Raw genomic sequence first — 26,665 nt, 5'->3', positions numbered from 1 at the left:
GATACTGGTATCGAAACTAGAAAACCTAAGGAATGTCATACTAGCTTGTTGCAAGTGAGGCTAAATAACGCTCCAAACTTACACTAAATTTTGGCGAGGAAAAACCGGCATGGCCATTTTCAACGGGGTCCCCTGACTTCTGACCTCAGGATATATATCATGCGATAAATCATGATAAAATATTTTAATCGATTGACAGCCTTATTCTTAATATTATTTTACATTTCTGCCAATGGATCCACCTAACACACTGGTCCTTTAAAAAAACAAAACAAAACAAAACAAAAAAATAGACAAGAATAATCAGCAAATGTACTTTAAGACTAAAAGGTAAAAGTACTCATTTTGCAGAAAAATGGTCCCTGCTACTTTATAGTTTATAGTTATTATTATAAATGATGTTGCAACACTGTGTGGATAGCATTTAACTGTTGTTGTTGGTTGAGGTAGAGCTACTTGTTTACTACTCTATTACCAATCCAACAACTAAAGACATACATATGACACAGTGGCACATGGGCTGCTGTGTGAGGTAAAATAATTGGTAAAGATCTCCAGCTGCATGTACAGCTGTGCTGCCCCTCACTCTGTGTTGTAAATCTGCCTTTCTGTCCGCCTGATTGATCGCTTGTTATGTAAGCTTTTGTCTTTGTCACATGTACAACATTATGATCCATTATTCCACATTTAGTTTGCACGATCAACAAAGTATAAGGTCTCAGTGACCCACAGGTTTCCTGAATGGATCTGATACCAAAGAGACGAGCAGGACAGGAGGCACAGACACCATTCACCACTGTGTCCCGAATCGCTGCACAATTTGGATTGATATAAGAGGAGTTAAAGCACTGATGGTTACAAATTGAGCCCGAAAATAGCACAGATGGGTTCGGAGTTGTGAGCGGAATAGCAAAGTAATGTGATCGACAGGTTCAATTCCTCAAGGCTTACTGACTCAGGCTCCATGTATGGCGCATATTTGGCAAGTTCGCCTTTAAGAAACCATCCATCCATGTCACTGAGTCGTGACGACACACACTTCTATCTAGAGAAATGAAAAACTATTTTTGAAACACTCCATGCTGCCTTCCACATTTTTTTTTTCTGTTATGGATGATTTAGCAGATAAAGTAAGAGTGCATCAGGTTCAATGAGGGGGCGGTGTGTGTGTGTGTGTGTGTGTGTGTGTGTGTGTCTCTGATGAGGTGGATTGGAGGTGTGTGTATGTGGTGGGTGGCATTAGAACTAAAGATGCAGCAGCCACTTGCCTCGCCAATTGTTCTAATTTCTTTGAGTAAAATTGTTTTTCATCAAGGTTCTTATCCCTTTTGTACCCTCAGCTGGAAGAGGACTGAGTCATAGCAGTGAAGGAAGCAGGTGGGTGGGAGGCACCCAGTGGGTGGGGGAAGGATGGGGGGTGAGGAGAAGGTTAGAGGAAGTGGGTGGTGCGGGTTAAGGAGGGTGAGGAGGTTGTAGTGAATGAAAAAAAACATGAATGGCGAATACTATGGATGCGTTTTATTACCTGGTGTTCATCAGTCACACGAGGAGCCTCACACATGATTATTCGCCGTGTGCCACTAAGTGCTTTATAATAGCAGGTTCAGCGGTGTCTATCAATAAACACGCGAGCTCTCACGTGAGGCTTTAAGGGCTGGTAATCGACAGAAAGGAATTCATTTGGACAACGAGATGAACGGGAGGTTGGCCGGCAGCCATAATTATCACACTTAAGATAGAGCAACATGTTTCACGCCTCAAGCCTCTGCTCACCCAAACATGATGCTTTCATTTATACTGCAGAGGCTGCCCACAAAACCGTCCCTATTTTAAAGCAGCAGTAGGCAGAGTATTTTTGGCATCATCGGGCAAAAATTCCATAATAACCTTTCACATATAGTGTCCCGTCACGGGCTAGATCTTTTTAAAGCCTGAAAACAGAGCCATGAGGAGGAGCAGAAGTCTAGTTATCTCTCAGAACACTTGAATTACAATGTAGTGTACTGTTTAGCTGTAAAATGAGAACGTTTGCTCTGGCTGGTGGATGGTGCTTGGTATTTCCTCAACTCATCTCAACATGGTTGCCGGGTCACAAACTTTCTCATTTACAGCTAAACAGTACACTACAAGATGTTTCTGGAAACATTTGAGGCAAGAAATTGGAATTTCAGTGACAGAATATCGATTCATATTTGATCAGCGCTGCCTAGTTTAACCGTTTCATCGGAGTTTGTGAGTGATTGACAGCTGCTCAGAGACAGCAAGGCTCCAGTTCGGCCCGATCTGTGAAATCTTGCAGATGCCATAAAGGTCCTGACACACCAAGCCAACGGTCGGTGAGCGTCTGTCGGACTAGTTTTTGCGGTGTGTCGGCTCTAGTCTGCCTGTGTTGGAGGTTTTCCGGCCAATTCAGCGTGTTGAAGAAAAATGTGAAAGAAATCACTCTGATTGGCTGTTCAGCTTAAAGGAATCAGTGCACGAGAAGAGAAACAGAAGTGAGGATAACGAATAAAGTCACGAGGAAAAACACAGAAGGCTCTTCTCATTTTACATCTTCATCTCATCTGATCATTCAAATACACGGATATTTTCACAACGACATGGCCATCTGGAATGAAGTGAGAGTGGTGTGAAAACGGTCGGCAAACGCCACTTTGTTTCATGTACGTATCATAACAACGGCTTCTATATCCACAGTCCTCTGTCTTCCGGTTTCCCTTTTTGAATGTTGAATACAGACTACAGCCACCTCCTGGTGTGGAGAGTTATTTTCTCTCATGCAGGGGCAGAACGTACATGCTAATTTGCCGTCGGCTATAGTCTTTGCGTTGTGTTCGAGTGCAACTTTTTGGCCAAGACAAAGGCGACATTAGGCAACTCAAAGGTCCGCCTTCGTCGCCCCTAGTTCTCGCTAGTTTGCCGCTTGGTGTGTCCCCAGCTTTAGGAACAGCATGGACACAGGACACAGAGGCAAATGATTTTTTATCAGATTACCTGTCCAATGCACTACTGTCAAGATATAGTGAACGTTTAATAACATTTTTTAATAATATTTTCTCCAATTCTACCTACTGCTGCTTTAAGGTATGAATAGATTGAAGAACAAGCCTTTTACTTGTTTGTTAAAGCTGTCGGAAATGATCCTGAGAGTCAAATCAGATGTATCAGCCATGTGAGAGACAGAAAGAGAGAGGGACAGATGTGTGGGTGATGTTCTCTTTTTGTCTCGGTGAGTCTGAAACTGTTTGTTGAGGGTGGACGGGTGGGCAGGCCATTAGGAAAATTGATGTGCATGCAGCTGTGTGTGTACGCACACGTGTGCTCCCGCTCTAACATCACTGCTGCCGTCACTGCAGCCACCTCACAGTGACTCCCCTGTGACTGAAGGCCTGACAGCCTCCCACGCTCTCCCCCCCCATAAACTCCCCCTGCTCCTCCTCGCCTTGCTTTATCTCCAACCTCTCACTCTCTGTCCTTTTGGTTTCTGTCTCCCCCTCAACTCTATTTTTCTCATCCATCCATCTTTCTTTCACTTCACCCACCTCTTTCTTACAATGTGCTCGTTTTTATCTCTCACCCCCTCGTTTTGGTGTGTGGGTCTTCCCTAGTCTTCCGTCATGCTCTCTTGCGCCCACCGTGCTGCCTGTCTCTGTCTCTATGGAAACCCCCCGAGTGGACAAGAGTGGCTCAGAGGTCTGCGAGACGCTGATACAGACCCTATTAGATCACACGCTCCCTTTCTCTCTCTCCCAGGGAGCCACACGCTTCCAACCTGGCGAGTGCAAGCCTATAGTGTGTGTAAATAGATGATGTGTGACCGTGCCACTACCTGCCATCACACGAGAGACGGCCCCCCATCTCCCCTCGCGGCCGTGACTTATCAGTGAGAGGGAAAGGTTGGAGGCAACGTGGGAGTAAGGAGGGAGCCCTATTGTTTCATTATATGAGGTCTCTTCAATTACTCAGTGGAGAAGGGGACCACCTGATGCCGCCTCTGCACATTATATTCCCACACACAAAGACACACGTGTACACACACACTCCTCTCTCCCCCCCACCCCCCCTCCGTTCAGTCTCACACCTCACAGACGATATTCTCCTCACATTTACACGTGGTCGTGGCTGCCGCGTTGCGTAGGCCGTGCGTCATTCGGGTCCAAACGCATCTGAAGGACAGGTGATTTGTGATAAGAGGCCTCGCACAGACAGAATTTCACAGCTTTGGGTTCGCTCTTCCGGGCGCCATCGTGATTTGACGGTCACGCTTAAGTGGATCATTGCGGGGCGCAATCATGGGGAGGATACGTAAGCAGTACGGCGTGTCAGTTTGGGGGAAAAGTGGTGATGAGAATGAAGCAACAAGACACGATAAAAAGTGTCTTTAAAGTGTCTTTTGAAAGAATTCAATCTCTGAAGGTTTGTTTGAGTTTCCCCTTTATTTTATCAAAATGTACATGAATAAACTACAACAAAGGACTACATTAAATAAGACATCAAAATGGGCAGCAATAACAGGGGTCAAAAACTGAATACACAACCCAACCCAGCCCCAGGCACAAATGACAGTGTTTGGTTTGTCCGTTCTGGGCTGCTGTAGAAACATGGCGGCAGGCTCCATTAAGGATCCGCTCCCTATGTAGATATAAACGTCTCATTCTAAGGTAACCAAAACACAATTCTTATTTTTAGGTTATTACACACTAAAGAAAACATACTTATGAATATTATATTCCATTTCTGCCAATAGAGTGCTCCAGGGATGACGTATTTTTGTAGGCCAACCAGGAAGTTAGTATCGCCCTGGGTTCCCTTAACAAAAAGCCAATGGGATTTTTCCTTTGGGTTTTGGATTATTGCAGAAATAAAGCTCTGTGGCAAACAAACGTTTATGATACTTAAACGTTTTGTTCAGTAGAATAATCTCCACAAATGAACACCACTTTTAGGATTTTTGAGGCGTGAATGCAATCGCCAGAAGTAAAAAGCTAACATTAAGCTATAAACGAATTACAAGTGTGAGTATACACAACGAGTTGGCGTGATGACATTTTGTAGTGTCATTTAGCCACTTGTTAGCAACTGCCTTTTTTAAGATACATAAAAGCTTAAAAATTCACAAGTGAATGATTGCAGAGCGCAACCATGGGGAGGATACGTAAGCAGTACGGCGTGTTGTTTTCTGGGAAAAGTAGAAATGAGAATGGACTTTAAAGAATTCAATTTCTGAAGGTTTGATTGAGTTTCCCCTTTATTTTATCAAAACGTACATGAATAAACTACAACAAAGGACTACATTAAATAAGACATCAAAACGGGCAGCAATAACAGGGGTCAACAACTGAACACATACCCGACCCAGCCCCACCCCATTAGTAACAGCCCCAGTGCAGTGAGATAAAGACATGCCAATGATGTCTCACATTTAGGCACTTGATTTCCCTACCGAACCATCTTTGGACAGAGTTGCTGTTGCTTTGAACTCAAAACGAGTTTGAGGTGGATTTGAACTTGTTGATTCCAACTGCGTAAATTAAGAGGATGCTGATTCATGCTGAGAGGAGTCGCACGACTTTAAGATGCGATCCCTTTAAACAGATCTACATCTGCCGTTGTTTCGAGATGACCCAAAGATGGTTATAAACCTGACCACCTCCACACAGTAAACTTTAGCAGTAAATAAACCAACACTAGATGGTACAGTACTTCACGTGATTACAGAAAGGACTCCACGAAGGGAAAAGGAATCAAGCACTACATCTTAACACAATTTTACCTGAAAACAATGCAGTGTATCCGCACACGATATACTGTAATCAATACACTGTACAGTCTATTGCAAAGGCATTGTTGTTGGCATTTTAATGTAGGAACTAACCAGTCTGTTTACCGCTGAGGATTCTCTTGGAAAGTCTTGCAAAAATAGACAATTTTTTATTAAATTAAAAGCCTTTGCTTTGACTTCGGGATGTGATCTATATATTTAGCTACTCATGCATTGTCTAACTTTGTGTGTGTATATGTGTGTGTATGGGTTGTGCATGCATGTGTGTGTTCTGATGAAAGTACTGTACACACTGGTAAACCTGTCCCTCTGTAGTTTTTTTTTTTTCAGAATACACCCCTCCGGTAAAGGATTAACAAAGTTACATTAAGAAGCATAGTAGTCACACAGTATTTGGCAGTGAGAGAACAGTCCTAATTTATCCATGCACAATATCAACCACAGGCAAGGTCTATGTTCTGAACAAACCCATTAAGAACAATACAGTAAGAACATGAAAAGAGTGTACGAGAATTCAAGAACCTGGAAGTGTGAGTTTCGTGTGTGTGTGTGTGTGTGTGTGTGAGAATGTCAACAGCTCAGTTGGTCTCCCGGGGAGACCAAAGGGCTATGACTCATGCAGTGCATAAAGCATTTTCTGGAATTTTAACAATATCGGAAGAATTATTATTTGCCCACAAAGCCCAGATAATTATATATAATCATATTAGAACCTTACAGAGTACTCGGGGAGTTTGCTGTAAAAACCCACTCAATCCCACCCCCGTAGGTCTATTATAGACCAAACAGTTTATCCCTGGATTATATTTCCATTCTCCAGCTCTTTCCTCATGAAAAGCACCTTCCCCCTTTGCTGGATTGTGTGTTTTGTGTAATTATGTGTGTGTTTTAGACTAGTCCAGTCTGTGTGTGCAGGTGTAAGGGGTATGGTTGGTAAAGCAGAGTTGATCCCCCTTGGGGTATGTAGTAGCTGCAGTAGCTGGGTTCTGCTAAATAGGGGGCACTGTGATCAGCGAGGTACGGGGCCGGCTGGTAGAAGCATGTCACGTGGTCTGTGTTGGGGATAATGTTCTGCTCTCCGAGAACCTTCAGCGCCAGCACCGTGATCATGTTCAGCGTCTGACGCCTCTCGTGTCCCATCAGGCACACCGTGCTGTCGTCGACCACGCGACGCAGCGTCATCAGGTACTGGTACTTGCTCCTCTCCTCGCCGATGAAGTGGTTCTTCAAGTAGGACAGGATCTTCCGCTGCTGCTCCTGCACGTCGGGGAAATCGATGAAAAAGCGCGAGCACATGTAGCGCTCCAGTGTCTTTATCTGAGTCTCGCTGGCCGGTCTGTAGTCCCTGACCAACAGGTTGCTGTATTTCAGCAAGCCGCCGCCTCGGATCTCCTCGGGGTTCCTGGTGGCGATTAGGCGGTAGCGCAGGTGGTCCATGGCCGCCTCAAAGTCGCCAAACATGCTCTCTGCCAGGACCTCCACGGCAGGGACTGAGCCAGATGCCTGAGGAGGAGCGATGCTCTGTTCGGGCATGACTGCGGTTACCTTAGGGGCCTCTTTGTTCTCGGGCACAGAGCTGGATGCCTCGTCGGCCTTCGGAGGGGCCGATTCCCCCGGGCCTTCAGACTGAGAGTGAGGCAGCGCATGTGACGTGGAGCTCGGGATTGTGATTGTGATTGGAAAAGAGACTGTCTCTGCAACCTGAGGCGATGAAGAGATATAATCTTGCTCCTTTTCATCCTCCAACTGTAGGAGAGGGATTCCTGGCTGAGGGGAGGACTCTTTAATCTGTTCCTCGCTGTCGGTGTTCAGTATCAAAGGCTCCATGTCTGAAGATACCTGAGGTGCGAGGTCCTCTGACTCCACCGGCGGAGTGAGGCAGAGGAGGGGAGGGCTGAGACAGGGGGAAGGGGGGCTGAGACAGAGCGGAGTAGGGCTGAGGCTGAGCATGGGAGGGGTGAGGTACGGAGGTGAGCTGAGGCAGGACGAGGTCGGGCTCAGGGGTGGAGAGCTGAAGCTGGTGGCGGGGCTGACGCCAGTCAGCAACGGGGATGAGAGGCAGTGGGAGGGAGAAGGAGGGGTCAGGCACGGGGGAGGGCTGAGGCTGGGGGGCGAGGGAGTGAAGCAGGGAGGGGAGAGACTGAGCACAGGAGGGGTGAGACAGGAAACGGGAGGGGTGACACAGTGAGAAGGGGAGGGGTAACACTCTTGTGGCTGATCCAAGTCCGTCTTTTTGGTCAGCGGTTCTCTGTTTTCATCTTCGTCACTGAGCTCAACTTCTGAGGTATATCCAGGTTCTTGGGTGTTTGAACTGGACGCGTCGGTGTCTGAAACTGACACGTCCACTGAGTCAAGAGGCTCTGATTGCTTGGGTGCAGAGGCAGTTTCACTTAGGGAGGGCTGGCTTTGCTCATCACGAGCCCCATGTGTAGACGGCATCTCTTCTAGGCTCGGAATACTCATCTCGCATGAACTCTCCGTGATTAGCTGAGAGGATGCTTGAGTTAAAGCAGACATGGGATCCACGGCAGAGGTGGAGATTATGTCAGGGGCTGGATCGGGAGCTGAGGTAAGGTCTAGGTTTGAAGCTAGGGTGGGTTCAGGCCAGGAGATACTGGTTGTTAGGGTAGCTGTAGGGTCTGAACTGGGAGGTGTTGGCTTTGGGTTCACATCTATGTCAGGTTCGGGGCTAGGGCAGGGGTTCGGATCTAGATAGGGCGCTACGACAAGTTCGCTGTCAGAGACTGGACTCGGGTAAGGACTAGGGGGCACCTTCCTACACATCCTCCGAGGGGGTTTGGGAGAGTGGTGTTTGAGCACCACCATGTGAGCTAGTCTCTCTGAGGCCTTACATGAGGAGGACTTTTTGTCAGAAACAAGGCCGGGTGGTGCGGGTAGAATATCCTGAGTATCTGGAGGGCTGACGGCATCAAGTGTGTTAGGTGTTTTATCTGTGTGTAGCGTGCTGTGAATCTCCAGTGCATCCCGTGTGCCAGCAGGCTCTGTGTTGTGAAGTGTAAGGGATATGGAAGAGGTGGAGCAGGAACAATCGATACCCTGCGGGTCGTCTACGTTTTTTGCCTCTGATGCTAAAACCTCTTCTGTCATTTCGCTTACTTCTGTCTCGTTTTTTCCCTCTGCTTGCTCACCTATCTCTGTCTCTACTTTCCTTTCTTCTGCTAACTGTATCTCTATCTTTGCATGTGAAGATGTGCCAGATTTATCTTCCTCATCGCTGCTCTGATCCTCGCTGAGAGACTCGTAGAAGTCTGCACTGTGACATTCTTCTGGCAGGTTCAGAGTCTCTGTCTGGGTATCGTTTGAGGTTTCTGGCGGCTCAGACTGCCCCATCTGCTCTGGGAGTTCTTCCTGTTCGTCGGGGGGTTTTGTGTGGTTGGATTGTTCTTTCTGGACGGAGAGTTCCTCGTGATTTGAATGTGCTGGTTGTTTGGGCTGGGTTTGCTCTGACTGTTCTACCTTCGTCGAGCATTTGGTCTCGTCCGAGAGCTCTGGCTCATCTCTGAGTTCAATCTGAGTTGGCGGCTCAGCTTTTTCAGAGGTTTGTTTGTTTTCTGACATATTATTTGGAGACGTCTGGTCAGAGAAGTCTGTTTCATTGAAGGTTTCTCTGTTTTCTGACGCTTCTTTCTGCTCCACAGGTGGGTTCTCTTTGTTGTCCTTTTCAACTTCAGAGTGTTTTGTCTGGTTTGAATGCTCAGTTTGTTGTGAGAGTTCTGTCTGAGACTCCTTTTCATGCACCTTGTCTCTCTGTTGTGTCTGGCTGATATGAGCTCCCTCTTTGCTGGATAAGTCTCTACCGGAGGACTTCTCCGTTTCTGGAGCCTGGGAGTCTTTGTTCTGATTCCCTGCAGGCTGGTCCTTGAGATCAACAGTATTTTTTTTTTGCTGAGACTCCTGCTGTATGTAGGACTCCAGGAGACGATCCAGAATGATCTGGAAGGAGTCTACGCTGAACTCGAACTGACGCCTCAGCGTGCTCACGAACTTGAGCTCCAGGTTTTTGCCGCTGTTGTTTGAGAGCGAGATGAGGCTCCAGCGGTCGTGCTCGTTGAAGACCTTGACCATTTTCTGGACATAGGCCTCCTTCATCGTGGCGCTACTGATCCGCTCCCTGTTGACCCCGGCGGGTAGGCAGTCCAGCAAACAGCCCAGCACGGACTCTTTGATCACCTGGGGGGAGAAAAGGTCGACAACATGACAGCTGCAACTAATGGCTGCAATTTTTCCTTGGATCAATGGAATGAATATTGTAATGCCAGTACTATTGATTCACCCTAATGGTAACACGTTCTACAATTAAATTATGGTTGGATCATAATTATTAATATAGCACCACAAAAAGAAAATAGTGTAATATCCTAGAGATTCATTGCCATTAGCCTGCTTCCTTCTCCTAACCAGGCAGTCCAGTAATCGTACCTGGAACTCCTCCTGAGTGGGCAACTCCACTCCGAAGATGACGTCCAGGTCCTTGTAGCTCGTCCCGTTGTCTCTGATGAGGACGTGGCTGGCCGTGGAGCCGTTCAGACGGACATCCCTCACCGTGATCCCCTGCTTCTGCAGCCTGGCGCGCACGGCTATGATGATGTCTCTGGGACGCAGCTCCAACGTGGGGAAGTTCCCGCGGCCGTGGATCGGAACCACCTCGGACAAAACCTGATGGAGGACCTCCACCTGCTCAGCGTTCAGGCTGTGGAACCGCTGGTTGGGTTTGGTTTCAGACATGCTGCTGCTGCCCTAGGAGGAGGACGACAATGAGAGTTTATTACAACTCCCCTGCAAATTGTTGCTGTTTGTTTAACTCTCACGCTCTTTCTCCGTCTCACACACACACACACACACTTGCTCACACTCATATGCACGCTCCTCGCCAGTCTGCTGTCTGCAAGTCACAGCTTGGCTGACAGCTTTTCCACAATGCTAATGTAACTGCTATGTTGACAAGCTGACACATGGAGCGATCCACGTAGATGTGCTTTGCATAAATATTCTTCCACTGCTCAACCAGATCACAACAAATTAAGAAGAAGTGGATGAATTACAGAATCTGAAACATATTATTTATTATTAACCAGCCAAGACTTATAGACCCTTTATTTGCACTCCATCTCAGTCAGATCTGATTCAATTCTTTTAAAAACATTACACAGAATAACAATACAAATATGCTTATACTAAATTATTGTACAAAATAATAATAACAACAGTAGTAAGTATTATTATAATACTAATATAATGATAATAATAACATGTAAAGGCAGAGTAAATCTTTGTTTATTGATTGTTTCCACCAGAGGAGCAAGGGTTAAGCCGAATGAGTCATCGCCAGCAGACTGCATTAATCACACCAACGTCACTAATTAAAGACACACATCTGTTTTTGTGCCCGTGTGTGCAGCACATGATTTACACACATTACAAACAATGACTCCAACACACATTCATTTGAGTGCAACACAAGCTTTTTTTTTGTAAAAACACACATTGGAAACAAAGTAGGATTTAATATCAGCCAATTATGTTTTGTTTGGCTTTCATGTGTGTGTGTGTTATCCTTATGCACACAGCCTTCTGCATCCAAACTCAATCAATCTCTACAAACTAGACCTATTTTTCAATAAACATTTGCCTAAACAAGTCGGTCAGAAGAAGAGTCTCTGTTATGTGATTGAGTGTGTGTGTTTGTGGGCTTGTGTGAAAGTGTTTCAGGGGAGTGAGTGCTTGTAACTGTGGTTCATAGCTGCCCATTATGATCTATTGTTTGCTTTAATCAATAGGTGTCAGTCAGTGCTGCGGCTGAATGCTGCTGATTGCTATGATTTGTCAATAGCTGAGGGGTAAACATTGGGATACTAATGAGCAGTAATGGGATGCTTTCTGGTAGCAGACCTCAGAGAGCTATACTCTGCAATAACCACAACAATCTATTATAAGGGAGTGTTTGTAAACCTTCTAATCCACATTGCACATATTTCATCAAACACTAAAGACACTCCATAGCACCTGTAAACCTCTCTGCTCACTGAAAGAAAGAACTAAAGAGTGTGCTTACCAGAAGACAAATAGTCTGAGGACAAAAAGATCTGTTGCTGGTGAGGCATCTCTCTGTGCCACACTTTAACAAAGGTGAACTTCAAGTTGCAAAAAAAACAGTAATCATACATCCAGTAGGCAGTAAAATAAATAGAATCCCAGCAGGTGTTGACACTGGCCATATGAAACAATGTGTTGAGGAGGCAGAGAGAGGCACTGCGGGACTGTTTTACAGCTCGTCCCTGGATCTCCCCCTCCCTCCCCTTTCTCACTCTTCTGCAAACTTGCAGCCTGAGTGACTCATCCAGGCGTATCGGCTCAGCTCAGCTCGCACATAATCTATGGCCACTGAAAACACAACACATACGGAGGACAGGACGAAATGGAAAACAAACAAAGATGCTCTGTAAACTTAGGTTGCATGTCTCTGGCAATAAAATCTATAAATAATAATAATAACTTTTAAAGCAGGATACAGGAAAACAAAACAATCCTGTCCATGTGTATAGAAAACTACAAAGCCAGAATAAACCTAAATAAAGTGCCCCTGGACTTTTTTTTTATTAATTAAACAGTGATATTGTATAGGGGTGTAAGAAAATATCACAATATTACCTTTTGTGATACTGTATCCATTCTCAAAAATCAATTTTTAATTAAAAGTTTACATGCAAAGATTAACTCAGTAAATACTCATTTGCACAAGAGATGCATCTTAAAGTAGTGCTATGATGTTGGATGTTACAGGGACTGTGATGTGTGCAAATGCACTTCTGATTGCATATAAAGTAAAAAATTGTTTTCAGATTTTATGCATATAGTGGTGTTCTTTATAATGACAGTTCTCCTAAAATTAGATTTAAAAAATTGCAATATATCACCTTGTTTACAGTATTGTAACCCCTGTATCATGATACATATCATATCGCCAGATTCTTCCCCTAATATTGTTTGTACCTACATTTCCTTTTCTCTCTTCCATTCACTCAAAGAGTTATGATCCCATGAACTATGTTAATACTGTTATAGAAACTCAGTATTTGTTCTTGTTGTTTGTGCTACAAAATGTGATTGCAATGCCTGCTGACCGGAAATGTTGTATAAAATATGTATGAGGATCTTTTTAAATGTCACTGCTAAACTTGTGCCCTGACCATATACTTCTGTATATAAATAATGAGAGTTGTTTCCCCATAATAAAACAACCACCAACTGGAGGCTATATAGTTTTTACTCCTTCTCTTTAACTGCCTTAAAAAATGTGCTGGAAGTGATCCATGCAGAGCCCTGCTGAATCTCCCCTCTGCTCTGCTGGTCTCCACTTTAATCACCTAATCACGCACTTATACTCACTCCTGAGATACCAGGTGAGGCCAATTAACCGCAATTAAGTGGATAAAAGGGCGGATGTGCACCAGGATTAAAAACACATTAAATACCAGCAGCGTGCTGCAGAACACATAAAAAGTGAATTAACTTTATACAGAGCATGGAGGTTTCTTACCTGTTGCTGTGGCAAGTGAGGGAGCGACTGGCTCCGGGCTTGAATGAAACCTGGAGTGTCCACCGAGCTGCAGGTCCTGGAGAAAGTCTCCTGTATTATACTGTGGGTTTGTTTTCCTCTTCCTCAAGTTAGCCGCTCCGGTGAGGCTCGGTGCTGCTGCGGCTCTGTCTCTGTCTGTCTCCTCTTCTTCTATAAGGCATGTGAGGCTGGAACCTGTGCGCGAGTTCATCCGGGCGCTGTCCAGGAGCTCGCGTGGTGCTGAAATGAAGACTGAACCGAGTCCTCGCGCTCTTGTTTTCTCCTCCGGCCGCCCGGAGCGTAACGCAGTTTCCATAGCGACCTGCCGTCATTCAGTTATGACTGGGGAGTGTGTGTGTGTGTGTGTGTGTGTGTGTGTAGACACACAGAAGTACAATTATAGGGAAGTTGTGTGTGTGGTGGCAACAGGTGTAATATAAGTCGAAGTGTAGCAGCTTCATGTGTTTTAAAAATAAAAGTTTAAAATACGAGCTAAATACAGGACCGAGAGGAGGAACTTTATCATGTGTTGTGTTTGTTTTATAATAAATGGGAGTAAAAATGAACAGCTCAAATGTTCCAACACGGCTGTGCTGAAGGTTGAGGCCAGGACTTCTTTATGCAGCTAAAACCTGAGGGAGACAACCTCTGACGACCCTGCTATTAGGCTAGTTTTGGGGGAAACATATTTCTGAAACACTCCTTCACTATCCCTGCTATTAAGCTAGATTTGGGGAAACATATTTCTGAAACACTCCTTCACTATCCCTGCTATAAAGCTAGTTTTGGGGGAAACATATTTCTGAAACACTCCTTCATTATCCCTGCTATAAAGCTAGTTTTGAGGAAACATTTCTGAACACTCCTTCACTATCCCTGCTATTAAGCTAGATATGGGGAAACATATTTCTGAAACACTCCTTCACTATTCTTGCTATTAAGCTAGATATGGGGAAATATATTCCTGAAACACTCCTTCACTATCCCTGCTATTAGCTAGTTTTGGGGGGAAACATATTTCTGAAACACTCCTTCACTATCCCTGCTTTTATACAAGTTTTTGGGGAAACATATTTCTGAAACACTCCTTCACTGGCCGTTAAGTCAACGACTGTCAGCGTCGGATTCGCGCTTGCTCGCTCTTAATAGACATGGACGAGCATCGCTCAGTGAGGCGTCACACGTCAGGTAAAACCACAATATCACTCTATATTTCATCTGCTTGGCAGTAATGTTAGCTGACCAGACGAAGGTCTCTCCATGAATCACTGCTGATCTTAGTGTTTGTCTTTTCCTGCTTCAGCCCCGGAGGCTGAAGCAGGAAAAGTGGGTCGGTGCCGGGGCTGAAGCAGGAAGAGAAACGTTATCTCCTCCCGACTGCGCCTCCAGGGAGACACCGGCACCAGGTCGAAGACGATAACGTTTCTCTCTGCGGAGCCCCGTCACTTCACAAGACACGGAGAACCTCTGTTGGTCTGGAGGAGCTGCAGCATTTATTTTTGCACAAACATCAACTGTACATTCACTAGATATTCTCAGAGCTAAACTAACTCTTCTGCAGTGTGGAGTGTGCGCGGATGCAGAGAGAGGTGGAGGTGGAGCAAGACAGCGAGAACGCGCGCTAGTGTGAGTGAAGGCAAGCAGGCAGAGGAGGAGAGACTACGGCAACACGGATCCCGACCCGGATTTATACGTGTAAAAAGTTACAAACAGTCCCTTTAAGCAAGTTTTGGGGGAACATATTTCTGAAACACTCCTTCACTATCCCTGCTATTAAGCTAGTTTTAGGGGAACATATTCCTGAAACACTCCTTCACTATCCCACCATTAGGCCTATATATCCAGAGCTGTGTCCATTCAGAGTATCAGCACACATCCAGTATGAGTCATCCATGCTGCTCCCTCCCCCTGACCCAGCCGTTAATCCCCCCCAACACCCTTCTTCAGCTGGCCGGTGCACACACACACACACACACACACACACCGGAACCTTTCTTCTCTCTCTCTGGACAACCGATGATCCCTTTCCCCGCTCATGCTGCATTTTCTGTTCCATCTCACAAAACACAAAACTAACCTGAATCCCTCTCTATGTTCCCGTTTAGTTATGCTCCCGTCAGCTAGTTCACAATACAGTCAATGCTCCATACATGTAATAAAGTAATTCATTAAAAAATAGAAATAAAAAAATGAGTGTATAAGTAAATAAATAAATAAATATAGTAAAAACTCCAAGAACAAATAAATGAATAAAATATAAATAAAAAAATATAATAAAATATATATTAAAAAATGAACAACGATAAAACATAAATAAATAAAAGGGAACATTATTATTATTATTATTATTAATAATATTTATTATTAGTTAATGCTCCATACTAGTAATAAAGTAATTAATTAATTAAAATATATAAATAAAAATTGAGCGTATAAATAAATATAAGAAAATCTTCAAGAACAAATTAATAAATAAAATATAAATAAAAAAATATATTAAAATATCTTAAAAAGTTAACAACGATAAAAACATAAATAAATAAAAGGGGAAATGATTATTATTATTATTATTATTATTATTAGTTAATGCTCCATACTCGTAATAAAGTAATTAATTAATTAATTAAAAAATATAAATAAAAAATGAGTTTATAAATAAATAAATGAATATAATAAAAACTTCAAGAACAAATAAATAAATAAAATATAAATACAAATTTTAATATATTAAAAAATTAACAACGATAAAAACATAAATAAATAAATAAAAGGGGAAATTATTATTATTATTATTATTATTATTATTATTATTATTTATTATTAGTTCATGCTCCATCCTCGTTAATAACACGTTGAAAAAAGTGAGAGAAACGTGATTAAAAGGCGTGAAGGCGAACAGAGAGAAAAGGTCACTTTACTCCCTCACAGAGAGAGAACATATGACGTCACTAGACGTGCAGAACAACCTGCCGGTATACCGGGTACATGATACCGGGTACAGACTATTTATAGCTTGGATGGAACTTGTCTGCTGTGGACACGCGCGCCCCGTCTACCCTCTCAAACGGTCCATGACGTAGGAGGCGCGAGCACGCCGTGCTAAATCGTGACCGTGTGACGACGGTGAATTGTAGTCAAAGATGAAATGTATGAATCGAGATGATTCACGTACCGTGGTCTAGCCAAATGTCTATGGGTCCAGAAGCCATCGTTATAGAATAGAATAGAATTGAATAGAAAGCTTTATTGTCATCGTATTAAATACAACGAGATTCACAGTTGGCACTTTATACTTACTTTACACTATACATCCTATATACCACTTTGTAGACTGCACATATGTACATATTACATTTATTTATTGCACATACTTCATTTATTTATTGACGGACTGTACACACTATGTTCACCCATTCACTCTGTATCTTTTACATCTCTATTTATTGTTTTTATAATTTTTGTATACCTTAACCTCCTCCGTTGGTCACTTTTGTGTCACTTTTGCAATGTAAATACTGTAAATCCACTGTTACAGATGTGTGCAATAACATGCTGATCACTCTGTGCATAATTATATGATGCTGTGCATTAATTATATAATTATTGACGGACACTTTGTGCAATAATCTGACAAAAATGTAAACTGGCAAAACTGTCATCTCATCAATATACATATTGTATTTTTATATTGTATTATCTTTTATATTGCACTATCTCTTTTTTCATTGTATTATCTTTTCATTAGCACCTATGGGATTGTCACAATCTACTTTCCCCAAAAAAGGGCTTGAATCTTGAGTCTGTTCTGCTTCGACATGACTTGTCTACGCATGCGTCATATGAGAGAGAGAGTTTAGTTTTCAACGTTTTATAGGCGGTTTACCAAGTTGTTTCATTCCTGAATAAATTACAAAAGCTACCTGAAAGAAAAAAAAAAATATTCCAACAATTACGAGACAATCGTTTGTCTGCGAGACCGATAACAATCACGTTACTGCCTCTCTATTGCCTCACTGACTGAAAGTGAAGGCGGAAGTACGCACAGGTGAAGCCTCTCACCCCGAAGATACACTAAGCTTGGAAAAAATCAAAACAAACAATTCCTGGAAATAAGTGAGTGCTGGATGCTACTTTGTATCTGTCATTAACCACGCTGGGTGTCTCACAAAGAGACCTTCGTCATGTCGAAAATGGAGAGTATCCTTTCCTGCGTAGTCTAACATCCGTTTCCGAGCAGCAGCAGTGACAGTTAGCTAGCCAGATGTACAGTAACATGGGCTTGGTAGCTAATCCTGACGTCTGCCCAGTCATCCAGTCATTCAGTGATGAAGGGAAACAGTGGTGGGCAGCATGCAGGCTCCACTAACTAGTTTAGTGTGATGACTCTTTGGTTACATTTCCACTTGTTTAGGAACAATGATTTGTCTTGCCTCTTCTGATTTGGGTTGAATTAGCTCAATGAAGGTGCTTCAGTTTATATTCAGTATATATATTCACTTTTAACAGTCTTCTGCACTATACTCATTTATAACAGTCTCTTCTGCACTATACTCATTTATAACAGTCTCTTCTGCTTTAGATTCACTTTTTAATTGTCCTGTATCACAACTGTTACCCTGCACTATATTCAGTTTTAACAGTTTTCTTTGTCTCTTTGTATTTTTATATCTGGTATATGTTTTTGTACTTTGTACTTTGCAATACTAACTTTTTTACTGCCTTTTTATCTATCTATCTATCTATCTATCTATCTGTCTATCTATCTGTCTATCTATATATCTATATATCTATCTATCTATCTATCTATCTATCTATCTATCTGTCTATCTATATATCTATATATCTATCTATCTATCTATCTGTCTATCTATATGTTTATAATTCAAATGTACTACCATTACTGCAATAAGACATTCCTTGACCAGCCATATACAGAACACTTGTTCAACCTGAAGTTTGCTGCCAAGGAGCTCCAACGCAACTCCAAGAAATGTGACAAAGAGGAAAAGGCAGAAAAGGCTAAAGTGAAGCAGGTTGGCTTGTTAAATAGTGTATTTATTAGAGACTATGGGACAAGGGGCAGGGTCTAGAAATGTGTTGATGGGATGGCCACGCTGGGGCACAGACTCAGAGAAGGGTGGCACATTTAGATAACATGTAAATAATAATGCATATTTTTCAGTTACTTAGTCAAGTTGACAATGACACTGACAATAACCTGATATTTACAGGTGGAATTTCGTTTCATTCTCACTGTGCAATATCATTTTCTACTTCTGCAATTTTGTTAATAGTCTGTTTATTGTCAATACTGTATATACTGCTCCTATTTTTATACTTCCTTCTATTTAAATGGTTCATATTTTGTTACACTTTGTTTAGCTCTTTTTTTACTGTTAGCTGATGCATCTTGTTTTTTTGCACTATCCCCTTTGCTGCTGTACACTGCAAATTTCCCCACTGCAGGACTAATAAAGTAATATCTTATCTTATCTTAAGTCACAAAATAAAGCTGAAACTTTCCTATATACCTATTTTCTTGACATATATATTACATTTGGGAATTAATGTATTAAACATTATACATTTACAGTATACACCTCTCTAAAATATCTTTAAAAAACAGGTGTTAGCAAAGCCACTAATTGGCAGGACCATGCTTTTTTTGGGCCAGGGTTTTTCTAATTGATTATATACAGCACATGTATCAGACCTGGTATTGACTTAATGAAAATTACACAACATTTGCTTTTCTAACATGCTGGTGTTGCATGGTGTGTTCGCCGTCGGTTAATTAAGGAATTCTTCCTTTGGAACATAGTTCTCAACTCAAAGAAAATGAGTTGAATGCATCTCAGTTCACCGACTTGCTAACTTTGGGTGCGCTCCCTATTTACTACAGTAAAAACACGTCACTTGTACATTGGTTCCTCCCCAGTGTGGAGTATTATGGCAGGTGCTCCACAACCACAACAATCAGAGGGATAAATGCAGATGTCATGCAGCATGCATACAATTAAATATAAATAATTTGGCCAACATCAAAGTACTGTAAAATGTTTGGTCTGGTTAAGAGAACTACTACTACTACTACTTGTAGACAATTAATACTGACAAGCCCAATGACCTATCACATAGGTCATTTGTCGTGCCACCCCCGGCCACCCCTTTAGCCCCGCCCCTGCCAGGGACAAACTGGGCTACAGTGCAGCTGTACTCTATATCATTTAAGTGTATATGTGCTCATCTTTCCTTTGTTTCTCAGGCTATCCAGAAGGGTAATGTGGAGGCAGCCAAGATCCACGCAGAGAACGCCATCCGTCAGAAGCATCAGTCCATTAACTTCCTGAGGATGAGTGCACGTGTGGATGCTGTGGCTTCCAGGGTCCAGACCGCTGTCACTATGAACCAGGTCAGGAGACTTGCCTTGCTGTCAGATGTTACGTACAGCAGGTAAATGACAACCAGTGACAAACACGCCTAACCGATCTACTGCAGCCACACATCCATTTTCAAGATATTTAGAGTGTTGGGAGAAGGAAGTGTGCAGAGGTTTCACTGTCTGTAGTAGTGAAAAATCAACTTCACCATATATGATAGTTCCATCATATTTCCTACGTTAAAGTGGCTGTATTTTACATTTAATATCACTTGCCTTGTCAACATTGTAAGTTCTTATTTTATTGTAGTTAAATTGATTTATTTATTTTAGTGTATTACTCCAGATGAAGCTGAACCCATATGGGTTTATAAGACACTTTTCCTTTTCAATTTTCATAAACAATGATCAAACATACAGCCAAAAGAAACCAAAAACTGTTTTATTTATTTTTGGGTGCATTTTCTGCCTTTATTAGATTGCAATTATAGAAAGAAATTAATAAAATGGTCAGCATCTTAACCCCTAAGCCACAGGGGCGCCCCAACATTTTAACTTCTAAAAAACAGCAGACCTAGTAGTCATCCACTTTATTAACTCAACCGTCTCCCGCCTCATCACTGACAGAGATGTAGAAATCACATGGCTTTTACCTGATACCACTGCAGTAGATATGGATATTCATCATATTTACCAGATATTTCATTATACACGCAGTTTTCAAAGTGAATAATTTGTAAACTACATCTTATTTCAGAAGGTTAAGAGAGCCGCAGAGTGTCCAAAGTAGTCCTTCACTCATTCAAAAGTCCTACAACACAAAGAAGACAAGGGGAGGGAGAGGGAGCAGAAAAAAGCAAGCAGACCTGCAAACAAAAAGCCGCCAATTACATAATGTCATTAGATGTGCTTCAGAGCAGTGGCAGCCTCTTTAAATGATTTTAATTCAGCTTCACTATAGGACAGGCATCATTTCATAGAATAGAACTTAATAGCAGCTATAGAAATGGAAGCACAGTGTGAGATGGTATAGTGGAATAACACCTCTTTATGTTGTTGTAATACGGCTGCCTGTCTCATAAAACATGAACACAATAGCAGTGATAATAAACCCCTCTACTGTAATTTGATCAACTATTGGTAAATTGGTTTTGACGAGATTATTTCATCCTTAATCAGAGTCATTTTAGAGATATTAGGGATGCTATTAGGATGACAGAGTATCTGGTTTAAAAGGTAAAAGTGACATCTAGTGGAGATATAAGGAAACAGCATGTCAACAGCCATCTATCTCCCAGTCTGACTTCAAAGAGGCATCAACACTTAATTTGATGTGTTTTTCGCCCAGGTATCTAAATCCATGTCCGGAGTGGTCAAGGTTATGGATGCTACTCTGAAAAGTATGAACTTGGAGAAGGTAAAAAGTTAACTCCTATACATGAGCGCAGACAGACACGTACACACACAAAGTGATGACTGATCCAATATATTTGCGTAGCAGATGGGTGTTTATGGGATGCATTGTTGTCAAGTACTTTGCTAAACCATGTCTCTGTTTATTACCATGTTTTTACTATGTCTAAATAGATATGTACAAATTGTGTATATTGCATTACTGCAATTGTTTCCTGTAATATGCCACCTGGAGAATGACACTTTTCAAGCCACTTTAGGCAATTCTCCATCACATTCCCTTGCAAATTATATATTGTATCTTTTGAATTTTACCTAAATGTGTAAATAAAGAAAGAATGAAACAAACAAAATATGTTGATTTTATATTTTCGCTTTCTCTACAGATTTCTGCATTAATGGACAAGTTTGAAAACCAGTTTGAAACTCTCGACGTGCAGACAGCTCAGATGGAAGACACAATGGGAAACACCACCACTCTGACAACACCTCAGGTAATAAGCACCGTCCTCTTACAAGCAGGGAATAGTACGCTCATACTTAGTATTAATTCTAATATTGAATCCTCTAAACACATACTGTTTGCTTTGGTTGGTCCCTAGAATGAAGTGGATACGCTGTTGCATGAGATGGCCGATGAAGCAGGGTGAGTATATCTCCAAACAGTAAAAAAGAAACATGAATGCAGGGTATTTAAAACAACATACTGTACCTACTTGTTAAAATAGACAAATTAACCTTTAAAATAAGACGTGGAATTAACTAAAAGCTTTATGTAAATGACTCTCATAAACATCTAGGAACGTAGCACCTCTTTCACTGTCTACACGGCAAAAAGACCATTAAGATTAATGTACAAGCTGTGCTGTGAGGTCAGAGTGACTATAATTTCCCTCATTTAGTTGATTTTCTTTAAGAGCTACTGTAAGCAGCCAAGCAGAAATTATGATTAAAGTGTTCCTGTGTTTTTCCCTTTTTTTATTTTATAGGTTGGATCTTAACCTGGAGCTTCCTGCAGGCCAGACCGCCTCACTGGCTTCATCTGTGGCATCAACTGAGCAGGTAACACATCCACTCTTCCTGTATCATTATGCCATCGCTATTTTTGGTGTTGTACATATTTCTATTGTCTTTGGCAGTCTCGTTGTTACACATGAACTAGTGTCACCCAAATCTAAAATCTAAAGTCATACTCCACTGGAGCACTCACCTCCTCTGTAGGATTGAACGGTGGCTCTCAAACACTTGTTTTTCAGAACAGTGTCTGTGATCAGCTTGAATTATATACAGTATGCAGCAGAGCATCATAAAACACACTTCATTCAAACTCGACAGAAACAAAATAAAACTCGCCAAAGCTGTCTTGGTCAAAATAAACCCTTATTTCACTTATTTTCCAGTCAGCCTTCCGCTTCTCAATCCACTCACATTTGCATCTTCTTTATACATTTTTTGAAGGAAATATAACGTTATTTAACTGGACGCAACCGCCACTAATGCTAAGTTGCAAATGTTGCTCCTCAGGGATTGAAGCATTTAACCTTAACACATTAGTTAAGGTTGTAAGGACTATGGCTGTTGGGAGTAGTTTCTGGTTTTGTTTAAATATGCAGAATTGTAATCTTATCGGTTATTGTTGTTCGGACAATCAAACTAAGACAGCTTTTATGTGCTAACGTCAGTTGTCACTTGTTGCCACAGTAAATATTCATGTATTCTGCAACATGATGGAGACACAAGTGTCAGAGCGACCACGCATGGCAGAGGCAGCCTCCTTTTAGCGGAGTGAAGCCGGACGCTTACTGTCAAACTCAGACAATTTTCCGTTTTTTTCCACACTAACAACTTGATCACTGATGACACAGAGGTACCACACAATACCAACATCCTTTTACTATTGGCTCACAAACCTAGTTAGAAATAGGAACCAAACATCAGATATCTTAAACAAAACATTCCTTTTGGACCTGCCAAAATCTTTTGAATGATTAATTCACAATCATAATATATTTTTTCAGGAAAAGCTTTACTTGTATTTGGCACCTTTCTAAAAGTTCTGTGGATGTACTATTTAAAAAAAAAAAGGTTTATCTACATAAAAATGTTATCAATAAGACCTTTAATATACCCACAGACACTTCTTCAAACACTCCTGCAGCTCAGTACACGTCTCCACTGTCGCATCTGTATGATCAACGTGTTCAAAACAAGGATTGTTTCACCAAAAACAGCTCTGGTGGAGATGTGGAACTTCATGGAGAGTGGTAGTGTGACACAGACTGTGTACTCAGCCTAAACAATGACTGTGTGGAACATTGTGATCATACAAACCAACAACGGAAATGTGGAATATGTGGCAGGAAGAGTTGTTCCTAAAGATGTTTTGATACGTTTTCCATTATGACAACAACCCACCACTGAAATCCATTGTAACCAACATAATTAAAGCTGACCACATCCACTGTTTGTGAAGGATATAACTACACGCTTCACCTTTCTACAAGGGTTGAATGGTACTCTGAGAAGTATCCCTTTAAGTGTCATTTCTAGAGATGCCCCATTGACTTCCCCTCACCTCACTGTTTTACCTGTTCTGTGTTGTCATCAGGACGAACTGTCCCAGAGGCTGTCCAGACTGCGAGACCAAGTGTCATAATGATGACGCAGAAAAATAACCAGATCAGGAGGAGGGAGAAGAGGAGGAGAAGCAAGAAGAGACAGGGAGTGAAGATGTGGAGAATAAACAAAAAAAAAAGGTGCCATGTGCCTGAAAGCTCTGTGTTCCAGGTTTGTTCTGATGTGAGAAGTAAAGGAGCTGTCTGACAGCAGGAAGCAGCAGGATATTTACCGTCCTCACACTAATGCAATCCTTCCTTACTAATGTTCATTTGCACACTCGTATTTAACATGTAATGTGATTATTTATTAGCTCAGCAATAGAACATTACTGTGCTGGCACGTCTGTTTATTTTAAGGTGGACATATTTCTGAATGGGATCTTTTGTGCAAATTGTTGAGAAAATAACACCAATTGTGAACTACTTAAAGGAACAGTGTGTAGGATTTAGGGGGATCTATTGGCAGAAATGGGTTATAATATAGTCACCTGAAAATCTGAGTCGCGTTTTTGTTACCTTAGAATGAGCTGTTTATGGGGCCGTACACATGCCGCGTCTAAAAACAGGTGGAAATTGAAGGGGTGGCGCTTTTTTTTCTTTCCAATGCGATTGGGAGGTTGCAACCCAACCTGTATGCTGCAATGACACCGATGATGAAGTTGCGGTAATTTAGCAAGAAGCCTCACTGACTAAACTAAACAAAGTCAAAACAAAGATAAATGGATTTCCAGCACCGTAAATCCCTCTCAGTAGCTTTACACTCGATTTCTCTGTGTCAGTTTGTGACGGAAAGGGCAAAGCAAGTAAAATAGTTAGGAACAGATCTAAAACTTTGGGTAGCCCTGCACTAAAATGATTAACTTCTCCTCCATATATTTACCGTCGACTGATATTTACGGATGAAAGAAAACATATCTTCCGGCTGTGATTGGTTGTTCCTCGTCACATGACATGTGGTGCGCGCTGTAGCGTTCCAAAAGTTGCACTATTTTTATCTTGGGGCACAGCTATCGCGACCCTGAAAAAATAGCCGCATGGGAACGCTTGTGCGCTACAATGGCATCGCTCTCGCGTTTGAGTGCGCCTACCATGCGTCTACATTGACAACAATGGTTTTGAGCGTGCAAAAGACGCGAGATGTGTACGGCCCATGGATGTATGAAGAGAACTAGATACAGCGTTGTAGCTGGGCTCCTGTTCATTCCTATGAGAGTTGCTCAGTGGCGCATGAAGCCAAAATGGCTCGACTGCCAAGAGATAAAGTACCCGGATCATCCGGCGATCTTCCGCATCCATTGGGCCCATAGAGCAGGCGCAGTAGCATTTCCTTTAACTCCGCCTCCCAGCCCTCGGTCCAGCCCTCGGTCTGGGGCTCATTCTCATGAACGGAGGAGGAAAAATAACTCTGGATTCGTCTATTTGTGCATTTTTTTACAACGTTTAGGACCTAATGATTTAAATAAGGACTATACAAGTGTTCATGCTGGGAAGTTAATTTATCTAAAAAAAAAAATATCCGCTGATTTACGGACGTCTCTTTCCCAATGTAAGTCTATGGGAAAAAGTCTTTTTAGGCCCAATGGCATCACGTGTTGGACACAGAAGTTGTAGTACCACCGTTTGGTCACTACAAAAGTTTCAAAGCCTGGCGCTCTTCCTGGGGGCTTGGTACGGCCCCTACATCTACAAACGGAACCGAGCCAACCGCCGTGTTTTCTACAGTAGCCCAGAACGGACAAACCAAACGGTGTTATCTTGATAACGTTTCCATAGTTGTTACAGTTGGTTGCAATCTGCAACCTCACCGCTAGATTCTGCCAAATCCTACATACTGCACCTTTAATAGCTAATACCTCATTCCAAAGTGGTTATACACACTGCGTATAAAATGCAAACAGCAATATTTATTTATTTATGTATGTATTTAATGCCTGCTTTACTGACTGATTGCTAAGAGCACGCTTGTGTTGCAAGTGTTACGTCCTACCTTACTGAGGACGTGGGGACCTCTGGTGGTGTTGCCTTGTTTTGGCTGCAGGGCTGGAACTCAAACTTATTTTATTTATTGTATGGTAGGGCTCACTGTCGATGTCTGCCTAAAACATGCTTTTGAAAAAGCTGATTTTCTGCATGTAGCGGTAAAAACTCTCGTGGCTCACCGAGCACTTGTATGCAAAGACAGAGAGTCATTAAAAGACTTTTCAACACGTTTTACTTGTCATGTTTTTTTGTCAGTTTATAGCTGTGTTTTGGGCAAAGTATGCATCCTGCATGCCTCTCTGTCCCTCCTTTTTCCATCCTACCCCTCCTCTCTCTCTCCTCCCAACAGGGAACAGATGAGAGGTCAAAGGTGTCACCTGTAGAGGAAGCGGCCCTCTGCCGCTCGCATGCCAGTGCCTCATTACACACACACACACACACACACACACACACACACACACATAGTTGAGCATATCCCAGGGGGGAGACGAGACTCAGCTGGGAGCCATTACAGGTGCTGCCCAAGCACACACAAATATCTCTACATGAACGGCCCCGTAGCTGATGGGAGTCCTCCGGAGTGACACTCGGCCACCTCTGACCCTTTTTGTGTCCTTCCTAATCATCATCAGCACACACTTAACTACATTCACAATCATCATCAGTGCCCCCAGACTGACACAAGTGTCTATTTTGCCTATTATGCACATACTTCTTCGAGTCCTCGCTTGTTTCGGAGTTATCCGAAAAACACTGACCCCGGTGATCCAGCAGCTGTCAGTCATTTCTGTCGGGAGTTAGATCACCTGAAATTAAAATTCCACGTCCCCCCTGCTGTCAGAGCCACAAAATCTGTTTGGTAAGTTTTGTTTTAAATCTATTTTTAACCTTCTCTTTAAGTATGATTAAAGCCGGGA

General features: G+C 42.4%; 2 protein-coding genes across 3 annotated transcripts; one reads left to right on the top strand and one right to left on the bottom strand.

The window, feature by feature from the left end:
• Positions 1 to 6,060: 6,060 nt before the first annotated feature.
• tent5d (terminal nucleotidyltransferase 5D) lies at positions 6,061 to 14,144 on the bottom strand. 2 transcript variants are annotated; one of them, XM_074647988.1, is made up of 4 exons: positions 13,341 to 14,144; positions 11,856 to 12,184; positions 10,223 to 10,540; positions 6,061 to 9,973 (listed from the first exon to the last, which is right to left on the bottom strand). In XM_074647988.1, the coding sequence occupies exons 3-4, from the start codon at positions 10,526 to 10,528 to the stop codon at positions 6,671 to 6,673; spliced, it is 3,609 nt and encodes a 1,202-aa protein (XP_074504089.1). In that variant the 5' UTR covers positions 10,529 to 10,540; positions 11,856 to 12,184; positions 13,341 to 14,144; the 3' UTR covers positions 6,061 to 6,670. The 2 variants fall into 2 exon arrangements, with proteins under 2 accessions (XP_074504089.1, XP_074504088.1); XM_074647987.1 differs by lacking the exon at positions 11,856 to 12,184.
• Positions 14,145 to 17,221: 3,077 nt separating this feature from the next.
• LOC141775064 (charged multivesicular body protein 1b-like) lies at positions 17,222 to 25,976 on the top strand. Its single transcript, XM_074647986.1, has 8 exons — positions 17,222 to 17,555; positions 18,294 to 18,391; positions 19,624 to 19,770; positions 21,086 to 21,154; positions 21,537 to 21,644; positions 21,753 to 21,796; positions 22,140 to 22,212; positions 23,759 to 25,976. Exons 1-8 carry the CDS (start codon positions 17,540 to 17,542, stop codon positions 23,804 to 23,806), a joined length of 603 nt encoding a protein of 200 aa, XP_074504087.1. The 5' UTR covers positions 17,222 to 17,539; the 3' UTR covers positions 23,807 to 25,976.
• Positions 25,977 to 26,665: the final 689 nt, after the last annotated feature.

The sequence above is a fragment of the Sebastes fasciatus genome, chromosome 10 (genome assembly GCF_043250625.1).
Source record: "Sebastes fasciatus isolate fSebFas1 chromosome 10, fSebFas1.pri, whole genome shotgun sequence".
NCBI classification, from domain to species: Eukaryota; Metazoa; Chordata; class Actinopteri; order Perciformes; family Sebastidae; genus Sebastes; species Sebastes fasciatus.
Note: the sequence above shows the minus strand (reverse complement) of the source record. Positions and strands in the feature narration are given on the sequence as shown.

Bases quoted from the DNA above. Each gene is read 5' to 3' on its own strand.
- tent5d (XM_074647988.1), bottom strand. From the start codon at position 10,528: ATGTCTGAAACCAAACCCAACCAGCGGTTCCACAGCCTGAACGCTGAG. The intron at 9,974-10,222 runs GTACGATTACTG...TTCTCCCCCCAG, and splicing joins CCACTCAGGAGGAGTTCCAG to GTGATCAAAGAGTCCGTGCT.
- LOC141775064 (XM_074647986.1), top strand. The intron at 18,392-19,623 runs GTTGGCTTGTTA...TTTGTTTCTCAG, and splicing joins AAAAGGCTAAAGTGAAGCAG to GCTATCCAGAAGGGTAATGT. The intron at 19,771-21,085 runs GTCAGGAGACTT...TTTTTCGCCCAG, and splicing joins CCGCTGTCACTATGAACCAG to GTATCTAAATCCATGTCCGG.